This window comes from Littorina saxatilis, linkage group LG1 (genome assembly GCF_037325665.1).
Source record: "Littorina saxatilis isolate snail1 linkage group LG1, US_GU_Lsax_2.0, whole genome shotgun sequence".
NCBI lineage: Eukaryota > Metazoa > Mollusca > Gastropoda > Littorinimorpha > Littorinidae > Littorina > Littorina saxatilis.
Window position 1 is genome coordinate 19,492,845 of NC_090245.1, and position 24,491 is coordinate 19,517,335.

Consider the following 24,491-nt stretch of genomic DNA (forward strand, 5'->3'; position numbering starts at 1 on the left):
TGCTAAAAGAAACTTCAAGTTTGCAATGGTTTGATTTTGCAATACTTTTAATTCTTAGGCCTTTGTTTCCAGTTATGTACTTTTGCTTTCATGTAACTTTTGACCTACTTTACTGCGTAATTTGCTTTACTGCGTAATTTGCCTTGTGTGCGGAATTACTAACGCAAGGTCAAGGACGTTGACAGCACGGGAGAGAAGTGAAACTTGAAATGTGATTGTCACTGTCAGGCATCAGAAGGAGCAAAACACATGTGGATAAGGTCCACAATCTCTCCGCACTTCATTTTGGTGGAATTTCAGTAGAGGTAGACTGGTTGAAGGAGGAAAGAAACTTATGCTGTGAATCACGCAAAAGTCGCAGCACGCAAACGCTCTACCCCCTCCTCTCATTATCTTTCCCCCACTCTCCCTGTGTCTCTTTCTCCCCGCTGTGTGACATTGCTGGATTACAAAGATGGCTTGAACAACCTTTGAAGCTTACTAACTAAGGAAGGTTTGCTAATTCTTCTTTTTCGAGAAGCCATTATGATTATCTGCATAGTGCATATTATGGACTACATTCAAATGTCCTAGCTTTATACTTATAGTTATACTAGTTTAGATCAACAAAACAGATCTAGAGTGATAAAAAGAGAATCTACATGGCTGTGTTGTACCAGATTATAACACTCGTTCATTTTTCAAATATTGAAAAGCTCGCTGAAGTTAAGGTACGACACGGCAAGCCATGTATTCTGTTTATTCTATATTACATATTATATATATATATATATATATATATATATGTATAGGTTACAACACGAGTGGTTTTTTATATGGCTTGTATTTCAGTCAAGACCCAGCGGATGAATATCATCGGGAGACACGAGCCTTTGGCGAGTGGCTCTCGATTGATATTCCCGCTGGGTCTTGACTGAAATACAAGCCATATAAAAAACCACGAGTGTTGTAATCTGTATATCCCATTCTACCATCAAACACAAAGTGTAGACTACTAGCGGCACTTTTGCGATCTGTGGAGTGTGAAACAGTGTTTTCAGCGAGACATGGCCTTTTTGCAACCTTAAACTAAGTGACCGTCGCTGAAAAAATAAAACGAATGAGTGCATCTATAAGTACGCGGTAACACTACTTTCAGACCGTTTAAAAGCGTTAAGTAAAGGTTCATAAGTTGCAAGAAAGTAATGAAGTCGTATAGAAATCCATTTAGTTGAAGCGCACAATTCTTTTGCGTTTCAGGTCGGCGGAACGGGGAAACCGGTTTGGCCCCCATTTGGCTTACTCGACTCGATTCAGAATCGATTCCACGTTGTTTTTTTCGAACGCATTATTATACAATTAGTTTTATTGACAGAGAAGCAAATTTTAGGGAACACATATGTAGATTTAACCATTTGCTCCCTATTTGAAATGTATCTACATGATAAACTGTTTTGCGAGTGTGTTTGCATGAACCTAAACTGGTATTGATGCGATGAAAACAGGACCCAAGTCTGTCACCGCCGCTTGATTGCATTTTGAAAGAATATGACTGGATTACGGAAAAATACACACATGTTAAGTTCTTAGATACCTTCATCGCCAATGTGGACTTACTGCAGAGCCAGGCAAAAGAGTAGACTTGCTCGCAAAACACGTGAAACAGCTGATGATAGCGAAGCCCAACCGTGCCAGGTAAGGACGGTCTGACAGATTCTCAAAAGTCGTCTGTTAACGAAGCAAGGGGAGGGTACTCGTGTTTTTGTTTTGGTTCGCTAGCATCTGGTTATCTTGTAAGTTGAATGTTCGTTTTTTCCCACCTGCATTGCTTTCATAATGAAAGAAACGTTTGCTTATTGCATCTCATACATCAGATCAGTTCTGAGATTCATTTTTGCGTGCAACTGATATGGTTTTCTGAGCCGTGCAATACGATTTTGGAACTTCATACAAATGTGTCACATTGTTCGGCGCGAGGTCAAAGGTCGGGAGCAAAGTAGTTCTTCGCCCAAATCGGAATCTGCACTATCATATATTTTTTTGAGTCCATGATGTATTTATTGAGCTATAAAAATACAACATATATACCCATACTGAAGTAACAGAGACAAAGAAGGGAGGTCATGGGATATATATATATATATATATATATTAATGTGTAAAGTCTGTCCGGGTGGCTAGCGGAGCACGTTTTTAATTATATTTATAAAGTAAAAAGCAACTTGTTCATAGTGCTTAACAATGCCAGACATCTGGATGACTTGTTCTACAAGTGCAGCGTAACAGACAGATACAGATATATTTCATTTTCAGGATCAAAGCAGCAATGGGGAGATCATTGATGCTGCTTCAGCCAGCTGTCTGCTTGCGGGCAGCCAGTCAGCTTTACAGCATTGCTGTGCGCCAAAGACTCATTCCCACTTCCACAGCGTATACATTACATTTTTGTGGTGCCAGTCGGGCCGCTTCCACCTCGGCCACCCCCAAACACATCAAACCCAGAAAGCCGAAGGGAGATACACACAAGGTAACTGTAGTGAAGGAATCTAGAACTGAAGCAAAATGGAGAAAATGATGGCAATCATTTTGGGTAACCAGTTATACTTACTGTATGAGGAGCATGGTTTGCATTGCAGTTTTCAAACAAATGGTATTGCATTTGCACGGCTGAGGTTTCTCGGACCAGAATAAGTTCTAGAATTTGAAGTTTGAAATGTGATGTTTATGTAGTTTAATCAGCTGTGAAAATTCAATAAGTACTATTGTCAGCCCCGAATATTCTGAAATGAGGGCTGACACCTTTGACTTTCCCTTGAGAGACTTAGTAAAGCAGGGGTTTGTGATGTCATCTTTCTGTCTTTGTCTTTTTTCCCTCAGTTTTACTTTTAGATATATATTTTTATGTTTTCAAAAGCAAATGTGTTTCACTGTGAAAGTTTCACATTTTTGTAAAGTTGAGCGAGCACATAACTGTTTTTACCAAAGTGCCTTTCACTGTTTTGGATTTATAATGCATTAAATCTCAGTATACTATAGACTCAAGTTCTGTTCACTTTCTTTGCTTTTAAATCAGGTAAGACATTTTGTCGACTACAAACAACTAGTAGTGCGAGGGGGCAATGGTGGCAATGGATGCATGTCGTTCTCCAGTGAACCGTGCAAGGAGTGGGCAGGACCGGATGGTGGAAATGGTGGCAACGGTGGCCATGTCATCTTTGAAGGTGATTTGTTGTGGGATGAATCTTTCAAAGTTTGTTGTCTCTACACCTCCCTTTGTAAATGGGTGTGTGTAGTGTAGTTTTGTTTGTTTGTCCTTCTTTCCGCATTAAGATCTATTGTGTTTATGGTTCAATTAATGTGAAATTTTGTGTGTGGCTTGGAAGCGGGGTACACACAGTTGTAGCAAAATTGAAATAGGAACCTACCTCTGCTGAAAGAGGAGATAAACGTGTATGTATACAACATGGGGTTTGTACTCTGTTTGCTGGTTTCTCTCGGACTTGATTAGTGGTTGAGGCCAGTGAGGGCCTGTTCACAGAGTTTATGTTTGCGTTTAGTGGTATAGTGTGAATGAGTATGTGTGTCTTGGAATATCGCTCTGGCAGGGAGATAGCTCAGTTGGTAGGGGCGCTGACTTCAAAACCAGTAGTACCTTTTGGCGTTGGTTCAAATCCCGGGTTCTGCGAGGAATTTAGTTCCTAGTGTCAACTTTTTGTAGACTCTCCTCAGTACCTGAACAACCCCTTGGGCACACATGTGCAAGATAAAGATCCGAAGTTCACAGTAAATGTCTCAGGGCATGGAAACTCACACATGTATGATTTTTAAGAGAGAGAAAAGGTAACGCAGTGCCATATGTCAGCTGTCTTTCCCCAGCAAGAAAGCACATTCGGGTAACCCCACAGGGCTATAAGAGATAAGTGTTTACATGTATGTGCTTTTCTGTGTTTATGTGCAGGTGAAATCAGTTTGTTAGCCCTTGTAAAAGTTTAGCACTCTTTTCCAATTAGTCAATTACATAATACATGTACTCCCAAGAATTTGCAATGGACATGTGATTGTGATGAAATTGAAGACTAATTTACCAGAAGCCCCTGATGTACTCAGTTTAACTCATACTTGTTTTTTTTAATCCAGGTTTAACTGATCATTTATTTTTCCTTCGCTTCCTAGCCTCAACCAACTCAAAGTCCCTTGCTCATCTTAAACCTGTGGTGAAAGCTGAGGATGGCATAAGAGGTCGCACAAAAATATGCCATGGAAAAAATGCTGAGCATTTGTACATTGAGGTCAGTGAAAAACAGGTCTTTGTTGATGGCTGCATTAGTACAATATTATCATTACATTTACATACTCTGTGTGTGTGTGTGTATGTAAGGTCGTTGTTGATTGCTGCATTAGTACAATATTGATTATTATCATTACATTTATATACTGTGTGCGTGTGTGTGTAAGACTAAATGAGAGAGAGAGAGAACGGACATTTGTCCATGTTATGGTGTGTGATATGTTGTACTACCAGAGATTTCTTGGACTTTATGGATAAACCTTACACACATCATAGAACATTTCCACTGGACATGCAAGTTGTAGGTCTATTTGAACAGACTGTAGTGGCGCAGTAGCTTTTTTAAACGTCATTTCTGCTTTTTTTTAATTTCAGGTTCCGGTGGGGACTATCATCAAGACAGAGGGAGGCACTGATATCGGCAGTATAGAGAAACACGGAGATGTATGTGTGGTGGCCAGAGGGGGAGCAGGAGGAAAGGGCAACCACTTTTTCTTGTCCAATGAAAATCGAGCGCCTGCCAAAGGGGAGCTGGGGGCCAAAGGTCAGGAGTTACGCGTGAAGGTGGAGCTGCGAACTATGGCTCATGCTGGTTTGGTGAGTTCACAGAGCTGCCATTTGCTACGTTTAAAGACAAATTGCCATGCTGTTACACCAAGCTTAGAATTGTTAATATACAGTACTCTCAAACAAATATCACAAACCTCGCACAGTTTGCTCTTTCTTGTGAGTCCTGGTACTCATTTCTGATTATCAATCCGTGTAGCAGTCAGAATTTGTGTCATAAAGCATTGTACGCACTGTAAAATGGCACTGCAGCCACTATCTATTGGCTGTTATATGTACCTTTTTTCTAACTAAACTTTAAAATAAAATAAAAACGCCATTTGCAATGCTGAAAATCAATTTTTTTAAATTAAATTGCTACACTTGAGGTTTGACAAGGGTTGACATGTGTGAGTGCAGGGTGTTGCGAGTTTTGATGGTTGTGTTTATTCAGGAAGCCTTCATTTTCTGTTTCTTTCAGTTGCCTTTCCATGCTCTCGAGCCAACTGGGCTTGCTCCTTCCTGTGTTTTTGTCCTATCCTCCCACTTTCTTTCTCTCTCTACTTCTTCTTTCTCCCCCCCCCCCCCCCCCCTCTCTCTCTCTCTTCTTCTTTCTCTCTTTCTCTCCCTCTCTCTCTCTCTCTCTCTCCCTCCCTCTCTCTCTCTCTCTCTCCCTCTCTCCCTCCTCTCTCTCTCTCTCCCCCTCTCTCTCTCTCTCTCCCTCTCTCTCCCTCCTCTCTCTCTCTCCCTCCTCTCTCTCTCTCTCTCTCTCCTCTCTCTCCCCCCCCCCCCTTATTCACTTTCTAGTTCTTACAGCTCTCCCTGATAGTAATAATGACATTCTGTCATTCACTCTTAAAATTAAATGCTGATTCTTTGTTCCCCACATTGCAACAACAACAAAGGATCTATTGTTTTTGTTTTTAAAATTTTGATTTAGAAGTGGCAACCAGACAACCTGTTATTTTGTTTTAAAAACTTGCTTTTAGAACGCATATGAATCTTTTTAACCAGTTATTTAGGTCATTTTACACATTTTTAAGTTATAATACTTGTGGTCCTTTCTGTCATTGATTTATTTTACTTTGTAGATTGGTTTTCCGAATGCCGGCAAATCTACCCTGTTGCGAGCAATCTCCAGAGCTCGACCCAAAGTGGCTGCCTATCCCTTCACAACTCTTAATCCTCACGTCGGTATTGTGGAGTATGATGACTATGAACAGGTGGCAGGTAATAACATCCCTATTGTCTTGAGTCATTGATTACTAATTTGATATTTATATTTTTCATTGAATTTTTTGTGTCTGTTCAATTGAAGCAGTGTTTTGTGGAGTATGATGACTATGGACAGGTGGCAGGTAATAATAGCGCTACTATCTTGTGTAATTGATTGCTAATTTCATATATATAGATAGTATGGTTGCATGTTTATATTTTTCATTGAATTGTTTTGTCTGTTCAATTAAAGCAGTGTTTTGTGTCTCACCTTTGGTTTGGATGTGTGATCAGCTGTACAGATAGGCTCATGGGCCAGTAGTATCTAGTTATCTCCCTTGTTACAGGTGATGTCTTGCATTTCACTTGCTGCATTGCATTCCTGAAGTACGCTTCATCTTCTAACTTTGTGTGTGTGTGTGGGGGGGGGGTGTAGGCTTGTGTGTGCATAATACTACTTCTTTTCAAATAATCATTAGTAAGAGGAAAAGAACCACCTGTAACTGTCCAGTGGCCAAATCCATGATATGGGAGAAAATAAACTGTAATAAAACTAATCTTTTAATTTCAGTGGCTGATATCCCTGGCCTCATCAACGGAGCTCACCAGAATCGAGGACTAGGGCATTCCTTTCTTCGACACATCCGGCGCTGCGCCTGCCTCCTCTATGTCCTTGACCTTTCAGTGGATGAACCCTGGACTCAGCTGAATGATCTCAAGTTTGAACTGGAACAGTACGAGGAAGGTCTGTCAAAAAGACCCCACGCCATTATAGGCAACAAGTTGGATGTTGAAGGCTCTGAGGAGACCCTGGCAGAACTGAAGGCACGCATTGACTTACCTGTGTTTGCTATATCGGCCAAGCACAGGTTAGGTATCGAACCCCTTCTGGATCACCTTCGAAAGATGTATGATATGCATGTTGGTGAGAGCTTTTAGGCTATTTTGCGAGTTAGGTCTGTCACTTATTTTTGAACACCAATCTGCAAAAATGGCTCAAAGTAGTATGCATAATTAGCAAGAGGCTCTTATTCTTTTTTTTTTTTTTTTTTTTTTTTGGGGGGGGGGGGGGGGTTTGATAACTTGATATGGTCTCCATAAATAAAATGATGGCTTCGTGAACATGTGATTAAAACGATTCTTGAAACCTTTTAACCTTCGCCAGTCCGGGTTATCGACTACACACGGAAGACATCGTGGGGCCGTGTGGACCCATGCTTCTCAAAGATGCACGCTTTTCCTTCTTTGAGAAACATGGGTCCGCACGGCCCCACGATGTTTGTAGTCTAAATTTGACCTTTTTTGTGTGTATTACTTCTCGCTGAAATTTTAGGACGTAAGAGCTGGGGCATTCGCTCATTAAAAAATTCCAACTAGTTTAAGAGATATTTGCAATTAAACACCCTTCTGGGTCCACATGGACCCACGACCACCGGCGAAGGTTAAAATTAATGAAATGAAAGTATTGCCAAACAAGCAGCTTCCCAAGCAAGGTTAACACATGACTAATTTAGGGAAGCCTATGGTGTACTCAGCTAAACTCATAGTAAATGTGGTGACTTTTGACCACAGTTGATCCCGTCAATAACGACCATCCAAGGGACTGACCAAAAGTGGTTGTTGCAGACAGGTGGTTCGCTATAAAAAGGTAAAACTGCATAAAAAAAGAAAGCTTGTCGGGGATCCTTTGGGGTGGTTGTTGTAGGCAAGGTGTTGTTTTCGACAGGTGGTCGTAGGGGCAGGTTCCTCTGTACTTGTTTGACAGAGAAAAATGATGATATGCCGTACTGTTAGTCTGCCATGTACAACAAAAACTGTCTTGTGGTTTACTAGGTATAACCTACATCAAAACATCAAACATGTTTTTATTAAGTACATCTTTAGCTTAGTGCAGACAGAGAATTAGGTGATGCCATGAATTTTCAAGTACCGTTAATAGATACAAGATTTCTCAGCTGAAATTATTTTTTTAATGAACAGAAGATATGTGTCGGGCATGTTTACGGCAGCTTGGTAGAGTTTTGTGAGCAGAAATGTAGCATGTATCTGTCTAACACAAGGAGTATTTTCTGATAAATGTTTTTTTATTTGACACATGTGTGCTGCTGGAAGAAACAGTGGGTACTAAACTATCTCTGAAAAGGTTTGCCGTCTTTGTGTGATTTCATGAATATTTAAATATATACATCTTTTCAATACACCATGATAGGAAATAACTATGTCAAGATCTTCAAGCATTGTGGAAGGGTTCACCCGGCTTTAGGTTGACAAACAGTAGCACATCCGATGGTGGTCCATTTAAAACCACCATTGCAGTAAATAACTGATTCCGTGACCTCAGGTGAAACACGTTTGTCACAGGCTAGGACTCGGAGTAAATGATCATTGCCGTAACAAATCATGGTTTGTTTTTGTTTTTAAGAAATGGGGTCATATTTAGCGGACACTGCATAACATACAAATCAGGTTGTTATTCACTGCGATCGGGGTTTTTTACTAGTCAATCACGTGGTTATTGTTTGTCACCCTAAAGTGGGCTGTAACTCTTCCACAATTCTTGCAAATCCTGACAGTGTTATTTCCAGAAAAGGTCTACTCAACTGCATTTGATTTGATGAGTACTCTCTCTCTCTCTCTCTCTCTCTCTCTCTCTCCTTTCTCTCTCTCTCTCTCTCTCTCTCTCTCTCTCTCTCTCCACACACACACACACACACACACACACACATCTGAGACGTCTGTCTTATGTTTTTATTTTTTTCTTGTTTTTCCTTTGGAAGAAAACAGACACCATTCAAAATTCTGCAAAATTTTGTTTTGTTTTTGTTGAAATCATAAAATTGACAATTATCATGTATTCTCCACTGAAACATGTACAAACAGTCAGAAGAAAATAACATGCAAGACATTACACAGTTCGCTGCTTTGTAAGCATAAAACAAGATTACCATTACTCAGGAAAAAGGACAAGTTAATGAAACAATACAGCCTGTATCATTAAGTTTACAGACAATATCATATTACCTTCTGAAAATACACTGAAGTAATTACGTTTAATATGCCTTCCATCTAAGAGCACAGTTTACCTGGCAATTCAAGTTTGCCCATTGGAAATCAAATGCTATTTATCCAGGGGAAAATAAATACCAGCATGATCTTTAAACTTGATGCTTTAATTTGGCTCTTTCAGAAGTGTCCTTTGGTGGCATTTTGAACATATGGAATATTGGGGTTACCGCTTAATAATTAATCCATTGGAAAATTCTCGCTGCTTACATTGAAAAGTTAGGCTGTTTAATATGTGTTAATTAGGATATTGACGGATAGTTGGGGTCCTCTTACATTTGAGTGTAATGTCACAACAAGCACAGTGTTCAAATATTGCGTTACAGGTTAAGAATATCTACACATCCAAATGGCACATGGATAGGGTTTTTTTAAACTAAAAAGTGTGCTGCAAAATACAGTACAGCTATTAGAATGCATAGATTTAAACACTGCATTATGTACACAATATTTTGCAATCCCTGGTAAATGTCAAAGCCCGGTTAGGCTTGTAGTTGTAGTGCTTTTCAGAATAAATTGCAGAGGAATACGAACATTTTTACAACAGAAAGCACCTTTAAAAACTCAACCCTCAACAATCAAAAAAAATTCTATGTACAAAAAGGTTAAAAGCTTATGATTCTGGTTGCAGTATATCTGCAAAAACCACAACAAAATGCAGGAGATTAGGACAAAAAACACTTCTAAAAGCAAAAGGAAAGAAAGGGAGATAAATGCATTTGATATTCTCATGACATATATGCAGATTTGAATAGTCATACTCATGTAATCTTCTTGGAGCTCTCACATTCTATGCATGAAAACTGCAGGGGTGGACTTCTGTGAAAGACTACAAATATACTTCTTAGCATCTCCACCACACAACCTATTTTGCTTTGGATTAGTTTATTGTGGATTTCTCTAATAAGGAGATAATTATATCCGTATCTTCTGACAAATTACAAGTGTAGTCTCCTCTTCTGTATTTCTGATGAGACAGCTCAACTTGACACTAAAATGTAGACATTTTGATTAATGTGGGATTATAAAGCTTTGGGTGAGCAAGGGTATGGTGTGATGGGATCCTTCAATGCTTTGTCCTATGATGATATGGTCAGTATCCTTCAAGCTTGACCCCCTAACAAGGAAGGTAGTGAATACAATCTTTTTTTTTTTTTGCCTGCTTGGGACAGAGTGAGTATTCTCTTCTTGGTGCATAGAACATGTATTTTGCAATGTTACACAAAAAAGAAAGTGCATAGTCTGATTATGGTGGTTACAGCTCAGCATTCTTGGATGTCCTGGTAACTGTGCATTTTGCTTAGTCCCACAGTATATTTTAATTACACTCGTCTGTTGACTGAAGAAGTTGTGTGGGCATGTTCCTGTTTGTGGTGGAATTGCTAATATTTTTCTAAGTGAGACTGCTGATTGTGACACTTTGTGCTGTTTGTGATTTGTAGGCATTTTTAAGTTTTTGATAAGTAACAGGGATGAGAACAGCAGTACCTGCGATGTGTGGACCCTCCCATGAGAGGACACCTCCATTTAAAGGACACCTGCTCTTGTCCCTGTTAATATTATCTCTACCAAAGTATACCTGTCATGAAAGGCCACCTGCAATGTAGGGACACTTGGCTGGTCCCAAGGGTGTCCTTTCATCACAGGTACCACTGTAGCACATTGTGAGTAATAATTGTATCACAGAAAATATTCACACTGAAGGCCGTTTCAGTTCTGTAGGCAGCCCTGCATTTGTGATATCAGTAGCACATCTTGAGGGATAGTTGTCACGACAATATTGGCACTGTAGACTGTTCAAGTTGTGTACCTATAGTTCGGTCTGTGAATGGTCAGTCATACCTTTGGTGACGGGTGTAAGAGAGAAAATCTGCGCACTGTCAACTGTTCATATTTTTAAGGTAGATGTGTTGAAACTGTGATGCTTAGCACGTCTTTATTGACAGCCATGACACTTTAGACTGACAAAGTTGTGTTGCAGTTCTTGGATTTGCGATTTCAGTACAAAATATAGCACATCATGAGTGTTATTTTTTCCCAGGACAGATGTCTTGGATTTGCAGTTTTAAGGGAATTTCTGGGTTTCAGTCATTCGTACATCTTGGTTGATAATGTTGGAGAAATAATATTGGCACTGCAGGCTGTGGCAGCTGCGGTGGTGTTCTCATATGTCTTGGATTTGCAGTTTTAAGAGTATTTCTGGGTTTCAGTCATTCACACATCTTGGTTGATATTTTTTTGGGAGATATCTTGACACTGCCAACCGTTGCAGCTGCGATGGTGCTCTCTAGTGCGTGGTGTTGGTGGTGTAGAGCGCCATAGGCTGCGCGACAGGATTGGTGGCACCGCTGGCAGTCACGTACTGCAGGTACCGGTCGTACTCGTTGGACCGTGAAATCTCCACTGGTGGACTCTCTGGCACATGCTGAAATCATATGTGCGACATGTAAAGGATTTTGTTGATGCTTTTCATTTTAAAAATTATATTCAGGTTTACTAGCTGTTTGCACTGTTACAGTTTTTGATTAGAGTACTGCGTAAACGTAAACACTCTTACTGCTGCCTGACCACTTTCCAAGTTCAGCCCAGTTCAGAATTTGTGTTGTTTATTTTTATTTTGATGAACCGTTCATTGACAAATGGTGAACTCATATCTTCTTTAAACGACACCTTGAGAACGCAGTAACACGACTACTGCATCTGCTATGTATTCCCTTCATTTTGTAAGTTAGTTAGAACTTGAGCAGACACCGTATTTCATGAGACACTTCATTCAAAAACAACAACATAAAAAGCATAACCCTTCTGTCTCTTTAAGCCTTCAATATTTAGCAAAAATTAATGTTTTATTTATTTTTTAAACCCATCAAATATCAGTTCTTACCTGTGCAAGCAGATGACTAGCACTCGCATGACACACGGTCACAGAGAGCAGCAGGTTAGTGTAGGGTTCCACGTCATCTCTGAAGTTCTGACCGATGGCGATGATGACCTGGGGTGAAGGTCGCGGCCCCTCACCTTGCTGGTAGCGCATGAAGGCGGGCAGAAAGTCTTGCGAGAAGTCGAAGATCTTGACAGGTCTGTGCTCTCTTTCCACCTTGATTGTTTGTTTCACCTCTTTGTTGGCTGGTGATGTGAACACACTTGCTCTGCAAGATGTGAAAAATTATGTCAGTTTTGAATTCCTCAGAAAGCGGCGTATGGCTGCCTGAATGGCGCGGTTTCCCGCAGTGGGGCACTGCGGTTATGAAATTAAAGGCCCCTCCTGTTTTTGGAACCGCAGGAGCTTTCTAGTTTGCTGTTAGGTAGATTTTTGGTTCCTCTTTCCTGTCATGCTCTCTTTTTCTTCATCAATTCTTTTCTTTTTTCTGCCTTCTTGCTCATTCACCTGTATTTTTTCCAAAAATCTCTTCTCTTGCCGCTTGTCTCGCGATTCATGTATAGTTTAATCTGTTAGTGTTCTGATGTAAGTCCAGCAGTAGATAGGTTAAGCCTATTTTAACATACTGGAAACTGGTAATCTTCCAGTAGGTATTAATTTAGTTTTACTAAAGCCTGCTGGGACACAAGTAATGGGTTAGTGCATTTGTAAACAGGAATCGCTTGACAAGTGGCCCCCTTCATCCCCCCTTCCTCGTCCTGATATGGCTCTGCGTAGTCGGCTGGACGTTAAGCAACAAATAAACAAACAAACAAACAAAATGGCGCGGTTAAAAATGGTCATACACATAAAAAAATGTCGTGGGAGTTTCAGCACATGAACGAAGAAGAAAGAAGAAGAAGAAGAATTCCTCTGTATAGCGGAATTCATCAGGTTCAGTGGTGCTCGCATCATGTGAAAGAGGACTTATATTTAAATTTATGAAAATCTTTTTACTGTCTAAGTTGTTATATTCTCATCTCTTCCAAAAGTTTAGTCTAACTGTGCGTATTTTTATACAAGTGGTGGGGAGATTATATTTTTAGTTATGGCACACTCTCTTTCTTCTCCCAACCCCCTTCCCTCGCCCCTCGCCCCTCCTTTCCCTTTTGGAGTCACTCACTTGCATCTGCGGAGGACGTAGATGCTGCCCTTCTCAACATAGATGTTGATTCCCCGTTCCAGTGCATTGAGCAGAGTGACGGTCAGCTGCTCCTGCCTCGCTTCCAACTGACCAGCGTTGTAAGGAACGTGCACCTGGTCCGCATGATAGTCGCCAAACACCTGCCACACAACAGTGTCCATGTTGAAGGGAATTTCATTGCACATGTACGTATACACAGCTCAGGCATGAGAGTCTTCCTCCGTTTTAGGGAATTTCTCCTTTTAAACCTCTCTAGGTGTTTATGTCTGATATGCAGACCTGGGAACCCATACGATTACGCCGTATTTTGTACGGCTTTTTGTCTAAAGTCCGATCAGTAAGGTCGGTTGAAAAAAAATCCGACGAGAAAAATTCCCTGACTACTTTTCTTCACAAGCACATCCCTGTCATTCCTATCTATTTTACTGGGGCACTCTTTATTTTAATGATTAAACATAAATTTATAACTCGGCATTTGATCAATGGTTACAGCTTTTGTCATTATACATTGAAAAAAGATGCAGATGCATTGGTAAATTTAATTAACGGTGCAACGGACGCATGCGACTATGAAGCATGTTTGAATCTTCGATGTTGAAATGTTGTGGGGTGTACACTCATTTTTCTGAAAATACGCCAAGATTGTTTGAGAGTACTCCATGTACAAAACAGGGGTTCCCAGGTCTGCATATGGTAAATAAGCACAGTAGATTGATTTTGAAGTTGTAAACACTCCTCTTACATCAGGGTTAAGAAAATCTGATAAATAATTTGAATTCTGTGTTACATAAGATTTGGCAAACCTTATTTCCTCTGTTTTTGACGATTTTCTATTCTCATGTCTATAAACTACATCTTACAATTGCATAGCTTAGGGGGCGGTGGGAGTGGGGGTTGTCAGGTCAATTGTAAGGTACTGGTAAGTACGCTTTTTAAAACTCGATTTAATAAAAAAAAAAATGGCTCGTATGGTAAGTATGCTTATTAAAACTAGATTTGAAATAAGCGGAAGAGAAATTCTTAACCTATCAGTCATGTATGCTTCTGACTGCGGCTTTAGTTTGATTACCTAGTTGCTGTCGTTGGATGACTTTAAAAATAAAAATAAAAATTAAGCCTAAAGGATAAGTCCTCCGGGTTGTTAGGGAATGATGGTTTACAAAATCATTCACGCTCACTGAACTCTGGCTGCAACAGGTATAGAGTGATTGCACCGAAAATTAACAAGAAAGAAACTAGGCCAAACCTGCGGGTCCCATTCGTTGAAGGCGGGTAGGCTGCCATAGTACACTCTGCACCCTTCCGGTTTGGTGACCATCCTCTGTGCCACCGCTTGTCTGCGGTATCTTAACGTCAAGGTCAAAGCATCATCTGCAAAAGAGATGCTATAATCAACAAAGGGTCAAAGTCAAAGCATGATGTGCAAAAGAAATGCTATAATCAACAAAGGGTCAAAGTCAAAGGATCATCTGCGAAAGAGATGCTATAATCAACAAAGGGTCAAAGTCAAAGGATCATCTGCGAAAGAGATGCTATAATCAACAAAGGGTCAAAGTCAAAGCATGATCTACAAAAGAGATGCTATTATCAACAAAGGGGGAAACGATTTGACGAAAAACAGCCCGAATTTCCATGAGGATAACCTCACAGAAAATCTGATCCTTATCTTTACTTTTGTCTAATCAGTAACTTAGCTGGCGGCAACTACAGTTGGTGACTTACCGTTGGTGCTTGCCTGGTAATACAGGGGGTCTGGCCTCTCCACGGGCTCTGGCTTGACGTGCTGACTCAGCTGGTGGTAGGACGCCCCCTTCAGAGAATCTGCACAATCGTAGTCAGACAGAGAAGTCAGTCATTTTCATAGAGTAGAACCTCTTTTAAAGACCCCTAAACAACTGAACAAATCCGGTCTTTAAAGAGAGGGAGTCGAGGTAACTTTACAGGCGTTATTAACACACAAAATATCTGCAAGTAATGGGTTACTCTGTTTTACTCTCTTCTGGGAAAAGCATCTGTGCATTTGATCTATGATGAGCCTGAGCTACTGTTGGTTACATCCAGGAGAAGAAAAACAAGTCGCGTAAGGCGAAAATACAATATTTAGTCAAGTAGCTGTCGAACTCACAGAATGAAAGTGAACGCAATGCCATTTTTCAGCAAGACCGTATACTCGTAGCATCGTCAGTCCACCGCTCATGGCAAAGGCAGTGAAATTGACAAGAAGAGCGGGGTAGTAGTTGCGCTAAGAAGGATAGCACGCTTTTCTGTACCTCTCTTTGTTTTAATTTTCTGAGCGTGTTTTTAATCCAAACATATCATATCTATATGTTTTTGGAATCAGGAACCGACAAGGAATAAGATGAAAGTGTTTTTAAATTGATTTGGACAATTTAATTTTGATAATAATTTTTATATATTTAATTTTCAGAGCTTGTTTTTAATCCGAATATAACATATTTATATGTTTTTGGAATCAGCAAATGATGGAGAATAAGATAAACGTAAATTTGGATCGTTTTATAAATTTTTATTTTTTTTTACAATTTTCAGATTTTTAATGACCAAAGTCATTAATTAATTTTTAAGCCACCAAGCTGAAATGCAATACCGAAGTCCGGGCTTCGTCGAAGATTACTTGACCAAAATTTCAACCAATTTGGTTGAAAAATGAGGGCGTGACAGTGCCGCCTCAACTTTCACGAAAAGCCGGATATGACGTCATCAAAGACATTTATCAAAAAAATGAAAAAAACGTTCGGGGATTTCATACCCAGGAACTCTCATGTCAAATTTCATAAAGATCGGTCCAGTAGTTTAGTCTGAATCGCTCTACACACACACACAGACAGACAGACACACACACACACACACACACACACACACACACACACACACACATACACCACGACCCTCGTCTCGATTCCCCCCTCTACGTTAAAATATTTAGTCAAAACTTGACTAAATATAAAAACCCAGTAAATTTGATCCAGGAAGAAGAAAAAGTGTCAATTTGCTACACAAACATATTTTGCAATGATTACTGTGGGTGTATGTTTGCCAGAAATGATTTCTTGAGTTTATTTGGTTAGATTCTAAGGAAATTGGCAGAATATGAAAGGCCAAGACAAATTTGAGTAAGTGGAGTTTAAAGTACGAAATTCAATAGGGTAAGGGGGGCAGCTGTTTGGCTTGTCAATGGAAGTCATCATGTGACATATTTTGGGAAAGGGAATTGATTTCTCAGCTCTTCCTTCTCCCAGTTTCACACTAAAAGTCGGTCATACAGTCCACACACAGATACTTGCATACACACGCACATATATTATATATACACATACACACACACACACACATGCAAGCACACACACACATACACACACACACACACACATGTAGAGTCTATCATTTGTGTTCATGAGCTCAAAGGCCAGTTTTTAGTAAAGCACTGTGAACACACATACACACACACACACACACACACACACACACACACACACACACACACACACACACACGCACATATATACACACACATGTAGAGTCTATCACTTGTGTTCATGAGCTGAAAGGCCAGTTTTTGGTAAAGCACTGTGAAAACACACACACACTCTCTCACGCAGAGTCTAATCTGTTTCCGTTGAGCTGAAAGGCCAGCTTTTGGTAAAGCACTGTGAACACACGCACACACATACTCTCTCTCTGACACACACACACTGACAGACACACAGACACACACTCATTCACACACTGACCTGTATCCATGGGCTCAGGGCAACTGTTGATGTTGCTGTCGACAGAGATGTTGGTGAGGGAGATGTTGTTGTCGGCTATGGGCAGGAGATCGTTGATGCTGACCTGTTCTAGGTCAGACCCTAAGCTGGTCACTTGAGCATCTCCTGTTGTACGTAATTAGATAAATAAATGAACACATACATACAAATTAAGCAATCAAAGCGTCCTGGACAGATATTTTTGTTGAATTTAATTTAATCCGTGTTCATCATCTTAGAGTAATTAGTCTTGATGAAAAGTTAAACTAATTTTATTTCTTTTTATCCTGGGCTGTATATCAAACTATCAAAATGCAATACGTACACGTATCATAACTCTTTTTGCCAGGGGTGTTTCAGCTGTATCAAACATCATAAATCTTTTTGTATCAAACATCAAAATGCGTTACCATTCTCAACATTCTGAATTCAATGATGGAATCAGCAGGGTAAAACGCACACCATAAATCTGTTTGCCAGGGGTCTTTTACATGAAGTATGATATGAAGTTATGAACAATGCTGTAAAATTAAATCACTGTTGACATGCACGTATATTAAATGCATCCACTGTTTACATGCATGTACATTAAATAGATTCACTCTTATTAACATACACGTAATTCTCGTACCTTCAGGTCTATGAGATGCTCCCTCTGCGTCCAGTGATTCGGAGATGATGTGAGGAATGTTGGGCTGGAATAAACAATATTCCAATTCACAGTCATGTAAGGAGAGGGCTTTGTATGTTCAGGAAAGGAACAACCTGTTTACAAGGAAATAATTTTCACTAGATCACTTTCACCCTATGACTTCTTCCTGCTGTAAAAGCCTTTTTTCCAGACACCACTGCAGATTTTATGTTTTCCACATACTAATACAGAACAACGCTGTCACTGTTTCAGTCATGCTAACTTTGTATAGAAGTGAACTCAGAACATTCTCAGCCAAGCCTGAGTGGTTACAGGCTTTGACAACAAATATTAAGAGCTACATCAGCTATTCCGCACTTGTCAAGGTTTCCTACCTGTACGTGATACATTGTTCAACAAGGACTGTAGAGTGAAGATCGAGCAGTCACACGAATACAGAAGTTAAAGACATGGCTGGCATTGAAAAAACCCAGTTGGCATGTACACTTGTATCTCTCTAATTCGAAATTCTGTACCGGCAGCTCATGAAAAAGTTCAAATGAAGCTGCTACTCTGAGCATGGCCACTAGCTCATCATTAACTGGACACAAGTATCAGAATGACAGCTAACACCGTGAAAAGCGTGTGTGAACAGGGATGTTCCAAAGCGAAAGCAAAACCAGGAAATGACAAGTTAAATCAGCTTTTCCCTTTGATGGACTGACGAGAACAAAGAGGTGGGTTGAGGAAAAAGGAAAGCAGTCTGATCGGTTGAACAGACGACATCTTCCTACGTTCCGCATCCTGAGAGTGTGGGACAGTTGGGACCCTTTGCCATTGTCTAAAGGTATCGCTGACATGTCACTAAGCTTGATCTGTCGATCTTGTCAAAATGCCATCAAACTTAATGATTTTGGGTTCGTTCAAATTGAAAAGAGATGTCATTGTATTGGTTTGTTTTATGTCCTGGGGTCAGACTAGTACAGAAGTACAATACACACTGTACAGATGTATTACCGGGGTAGTCACACACTCCACTCTGAGAAACATATGCCAAAGTTGCCCACTTCAGTGTATACATACTCTAACCACACACACTCTATGACCCCTTCATACACACACACACACACACACACACACACACACACACACACACACACACACACACACACACACTATGACCCCTTCATACACACACACACACACACTATGACCCCTTCATACACACACACACACACACACACACACACTATGGCCCCTTCATACACACACACACACACACACACACACACACACACACTATGGCCCCTTCATACACACACACACACACACACACACACACACTCACACACACACACACACACACACACACACACACACACACACACACACACACACACACACACATACACTTCCTATCTTTCTAGATACAGAATAGATGTAATTATCAATTCAACTGCATTAAAATCCCTACAACCTGTATACATTTCAAAGTTCTGAAAGTGGATCCGAAGATACTGGCATTTCTACAGTCATAGATTATTATATAACTTCTCTCTGAATCACAGGTACAGGAAAAATGTGTTGTTCATGCCCTAGCTGTTCTAGACTGTAATTCATGTATATGTATGCGACTTGCAGTATGGATGCTTTTCCCTGTGCCTATACTCTGAATGTTGTGAAAGTTCACTTTGATCACAAGGAAAAAGAGAGTTTCCTTGTGCAAGTTAATTGGTGCTAAATATGACCAAACATTAAACTGCCATCAGTACCCCACAAATATCACATCATGGCTAGACATGTGACAAGTATCAGCAAAGAACAGTTGCAACTGCGACATATGAGACCCCTTTTATGAGAAGACAGCTCTCGATAAAAGACAAAAACTTTTGTACCGTGGAACCCTCCTTTTAAGACCTAAAAAAATCTGAGAAAACCAGGAGGGAGGTTTGAAATGGAATTAAACTTACAGAGGTTAGGAACAGAAAATCTCAAAAAGCAAGGTCTTAAAAAGGTGGAATCTTAAATCGAGGGGTCTTATTCTTAAAAGAGGGGATCCACTGTAGTCCCGTTGTCTATTGTTTTCGCTAAAGTATGCCTGTCCTATCAGCTTCTTCTTCTTCTTCAGCGTTCCACAATTTTTCTGGTTACGTGTGAGCTCGTTTGCCCATTAAATTTTGGGTTCCCCACACTATACTCTGAGAGCGCATAAGTCAGCTCACTCCGCTTTCGTTGAGTAGGCATGCTGAGTATTTTTGTGTTTCCATAACCCACCGAACTCCGACATGGATTACAGGATATTTTCCGTGCGCACTTGGTCTTTTGCTTGCGTGTACACACGAAGGGTGTTAAGCCGTCACTAGCAGGTCTGCACATAAGTTGACCTGGGAGATCGGAAAAATCTCCACTCTTAACCCACCAGGTGGCAGCGACCGGGATTCGAACTCACGACCTCCCGATTAGGAGGCCGACGTCTTGTTACCACCCCGCCACTGCGCCCGTCGGTGTCCTATCAGCAATTGCAATGAAGTATGAAGGGGCACTTTCAGCTGGTCCCAAAGGTCTTTCTTCGCAGGTACCACTGTATTGTGTGTTTCATTATACAGACGATACTCGTAATAATTTGTTAGTAGCAGAGGGATATGTGTAAGTGCATGCGTAGGATTATTCTGGTATATGCCGGAAATCCGGATTCAATAATGGCCTTTTTTTTCTCTTTTTTTGTTTTTTTTTTGGGGGGGGGGTTGTTTTGGTTCGGTTGAGGTTCAGGATTTATGACATTTTTCATTCCCACCCATGTAAGTGTTACTAGTATTCCATTAGAGGTGATACTGAAAACTGTTTCAGCCCATTCATGTCATATGTTTTCTCAAATGTGCAACATTATCTGAATAAACAAGTCTGACAGGTCGAGTTAAGTGAGTTCACGAACTGTTTTAAATGAGACGTCATTAAAAAGTCAAAAAATGTACGTTATCTCTTGTATGTTATCGGGCAATCATCGTGAATGCATCAACAGAGTTGGTGGTACAAATGTAGCAGGTATTGATTGATAAGGAAGTATTTTTGGTGCACTGATGCACTGAGAACACAGGATCAGCCCTACAAATAGAATGTTTATGTGTATGCATTTTGTGGAGTGAGAGATCTCTTTTTTGAAAGCATGATAGCTGGTGGAGAAGGAGGGTGCTAACCTCTTGTACAAAATAAAAGAATTCTGTCGTGTGAACGTCTGTTGGATGCTAACTGCTAAAGCGTTGAAGAGTTTAATTACTCATATAATTTAAGGCACAGTAAGCCCCCCGTAAACCATCACAGATACTGTCTGGCTTTTTCACACAATACAAACACCCTTACATTTAAACACTCACCGCTTCAGAACATCCTAGGTGCCCTCCGTAAAGAGCGAGCAATTTTCAAAGAATTTATGTTTGCGTGGTTTATCTTACACCTGAGCCATCGTGAACCCGTGTGATCCAGTTTCCCTTTTTCACAATGCAGTCGTCAGTTAGTAATTTGAATGCGACTCGCTGTGAGCTTATCTGCAATAGCACGTTATTATGTACCTCTGACTATGCACGAAACAAACGGCTGTGGTTCACAAGAACTCTCGCGATGGCTTTTGACTGTTCAGAGGAACTGGCGATAGACATAAACCGTCGTCTGCTACGAGAACCACGACCTTGCGTGACCCTGCTTTTGGGTGTTTCTTTTTTCAAACTTTCAAAACTTCGAATTGTACTGATCGTGTACTGTCTTGATGAAAAAATAATTCTTTTATCATTTAAGAATGTTTGTGTAACAAGCTGTCAATTTATTATTTAGATTTTAAAAGTTAGGTCTAGCGCCAAAACGCACCACGGTCCGATTGTCTCTGACACAATCCGCAAAATTAATTCTTTGAAAATTGCTCGCACTTTACGTAGGGCACCTAGGATGTTCCCGTTTGGTGAGCGTTCAAATGTAAGGGTGTTTGTACTGTGTGTAAAAGCCTGACAGTATCTGTGATGGTTTACGGGAGGCGCACTGTGCCTTTAACTGTGCGAAGGAATGTCTCATAAAGATGCAAGATATGTAGAGGTTACATGCCGAGTCTCAGTGATTATTAAAAATAATGGTCGAAGTTAGCGGATCATGAAAAATGCGAGCTTTAGCGAGCTTTTTCATGACCGCGAACTGAGACCATTATTTTTTATAATCACTGAGACGAGGTGTGTAACCTCTTTATTCCTCCTTTCTTCAGTTATTCAAAGAAAAGAGGAGTTTTTTTGCGAAAGTTTGATCGAATCCTATTCACTCAACCAGTCAACCTGCGCAGGCGATCGATTAATGCGCGGTTGTATAGTTCCGTGCAAATCATTCCATTCTGTTAACACTTCTTGTCAGTTTTCCTATTTTGGACTAAAATCAAGTACACAGATATGCTGTTATTCTGCTGTGGCAGCAAAGGCAGATATTGTGTGTTCTGTATATGTTTGTTTTGGTATCGCTTAGGATAATGTTCTTTCGTCAAATGGGACTAGCAGACGAACTTTTGCACCCGTGTTCCAACGTTAAAAACTGTATGAAGTTCAGTTTTCTGGGGAAAATAGTGTATGAAACCGCTTTATGTTGTTTAAATTGATGAGATGTGTGCATTTGGTTGCGTGTGATCTGTTTATTAAATGAAGTATTGTTGAAAACTGATCGTCGGATTGCAGTCTGTTGTCGAAGAAACTGAGTGAAAAGAAATTTGAAAGGGGAACTACTCTTGTCGCTAGACAAAGTATGAGAGTTACTTGCCTTGGCAATTTGCTTGTGATGAACGTTTGTGCACAGCAGACCTAGATTCAGAAAACAACCAAACTCATGGATTTTATATGGAGATTCATGTGTTCAAGCCTGTAGTTGTTAATTTAAATGCGGTATGTTTGTATTGTTTGCTCCAGAGATGTATACTTCGTACATTAGAGCGTTCGGAACTTTTCAGTCGCAAAAGTAGTACCGAGGCAGAACAGCTTCTCAACCCATTGCGCTATCGAGGATTCAGGCTGTTGCTGGGTCGTTATTTGTTTGGTTGCTGGGTGTTTATCGAAAAATAACTAGCTCTACAAGTTTACAGAGGTAAAGAAGCAGAGGGGGGAATAATCTGGGTTAGCTAGCTTCTTAGTCATCTGCATCGTCATTATTATGATTACCATCGTCATCATTATCATCGTCATTATGATGATCATCATAATCATCGTCATCATCATCACATCTTTGCCATCATCACCACCATCATCATCATTGTTATCATCATCATCACCACCACATCATTGCCATCATTAACAATACATGACCACCCTCAATATTAATACAGTGGAACCCCCCTGTAAAGACCTAAAAAAAAATCTGAGAAATTCGGTCTTAAAAAGGAGGGAGTCATAAAATGGGGGTAATTTTACAGAGGTTATAAGAACAGAAAGTCTGAGAAAACAAGGTCTTAAAAAGGAGGGAGTCTTAAATTGGGGGGTCTTAAAAGGGGGGTTCCACTGCATCGTAGTCATGATCATCATTGTCATCACCATGCCCCTGCGCCCATCACCATCTTCATTATCCATACCTTCTGTGCAACGACGTCAGTTGTCTGTATGACGGAGGGTCGGTGAGGGGGTTGGTAGAGAGGGGGCGGCAGATGCTGCTGTGTGGGGCTTGAAGATCCAGAACCTGAAAATGGACCATTTTTTTCAATTACAATACAGAAAGTTTCCCCCTTTTAAGACACCCGAATTAAGACTTCCTCCATTTTAAGACCTTGCTTTCTCAGATTTTCCGAGTTTTCATTCATGTTCATAGTTAAGATCTGTAAATGTGCCTCCATTTTAAGACTCCCCCCTTTTTAAGACACCCAAATTAAGACTTCCTCCATTTTAAGACTCCCCCCTTTTTGAGACACCCAAATTAAGACTTCCTCCATTTTAAGACCTTGCCTTTTCAGATTTTCTGTTTATAGTCAAGCTCTGTAAATTTACCTCCATTTTAAGACTCCCTCCTTTTCAAGACCTGATTTTCTTATATTTTGAAGGTCTCAAAAGGGAGGTTTCACTGTAAAGACAAATGCTTTAATCACTCTTTCATTTTTACATTTAGTCAAGTTTTGACTAAATGTTTTAACATAGAGGGGGAATCGAAACGAGGGTCGTGGTGTATGTGTGTGTGTGCGTGCGTGCGTGTGTGTAGAGCGATTCAGACCAAACTACTGGACCGATCTTTATGAAATTTTCCATGAGAGTTCCTGGGATTGATATCCCCGACCTTTTTTTCCTTTTTTTTGATAAATGTCTTTGATGACGTCATATCCGGTTTTTCGTGAAAGTTGAGGCGGCACTGTCACGCTCTCATTTTTCAACCAAATTGGTTGAAATTTTCGTCAAGTAGTCTTCGACGAAGCCCGGACTTCGGTATTGCATTTCAGCTTGGTGGCTTAAAAATTAATTAATGACTTTGGTCATTAAAAATCGGAAAATTGTAAAAAAAACATTTTTTTTATAAAACGATTCAAATTTACGATCATCTTATTCTCCATCATTTTCTGATTCCAAAAACATATAAATATGTTATATTTAGATTAAAAACAAGCTCTGAAAATTAAAAATATAAAAATTATTATCAAAATTAAATTGTCAAAATCAATTTAAAAACACTTTCATCTTATTCCTTGTCAGTTCCTGATTCCAAAAACATATAGATATGATATGTTTGGATTAAAAACACGCTCAGGAAGTTAAAACGAAGAGAGGTACAGAAAAGCCATCTTGAACACGCGGCCAGTACAACTGGCCTTGACACGGAACGATTCAAGGGGGGCAATCTCAAGTCATCTGAAAAAGGGAAATCCAAACGCAATCCGCCTTGTTCGATTTTATGGGCTTGGACGATAGAGACAAATAAGAAAAGCAAAAGCTGGAGTCCAG

At 40.2% G+C, this 24,491-nt stretch overlaps 2 protein-coding genes across 4 annotated transcripts in view; one reads left to right on the plus strand and one right to left on the minus strand.

The window, feature by feature from the left end:
- The first annotated feature begins 149 nt into the window (after window positions 1-149).
- Window positions 150-8,172, plus strand: LOC138963943 (mitochondrial ribosome-associated GTPase 2-like). 2 transcript variants are annotated; one of them, XM_070335809.1, is made up of 7 exons: window positions 150-305; window positions 2,293-2,506; window positions 3,053-3,200; window positions 4,153-4,268; window positions 4,643-4,864; window positions 5,905-6,043; window positions 6,600-8,172. In XM_070335809.1, the coding sequence occupies exons 2-7, from the start codon at window positions 2,306-2,308 to the stop codon at window positions 6,965-6,967; spliced, it is 1,194 nt and encodes a 397-aa protein (XP_070191910.1). In that variant the 5' UTR covers window positions 150-305; window positions 2,293-2,305; the 3' UTR covers window positions 6,968-8,172. The 2 variants fall into 2 exon arrangements, with proteins under 2 accessions (XP_070191910.1, XP_070191902.1); XM_070335801.1 differs by having other exon boundaries at window positions 155-493.
- Window positions 8,173-8,762: 590 nt separating this feature from the next.
- The window catches only part of LOC138963924 (interferon regulatory factor 8-like), a 32,741-nt gene continuing 17,012 nt past the window's right edge, over window positions 8,763-24,491 (minus strand). For both annotated transcript variants that reach the window (XM_070335794.1, XM_070335788.1), the window contains exons 4-11: window positions 23,141-23,244; window positions 17,557-17,620; window positions 16,908-17,051; window positions 14,878-14,976; window positions 14,402-14,526; window positions 13,135-13,295; window positions 11,976-12,240; window positions 8,763-11,516 (exon numbers count right to left, since the gene is read on the minus strand). In XM_070335794.1, coding sequence (XP_070191895.1) covers window positions 11,379-11,516; window positions 11,976-12,240; window positions 13,135-13,295; window positions 14,402-14,526; window positions 14,878-14,976; window positions 16,908-17,051; window positions 17,557-17,620; window positions 23,141-23,244 — 1,100 coding nt within the window. In that variant the 3' untranslated portion in view covers window positions 8,763-11,378. The remainder of the gene's footprint in view (window positions 11,517-11,975; window positions 12,241-13,134; window positions 13,296-14,401; window positions 14,527-14,877; window positions 14,977-16,907; window positions 17,052-17,556; window positions 17,621-23,140; window positions 23,245-24,491) is intronic.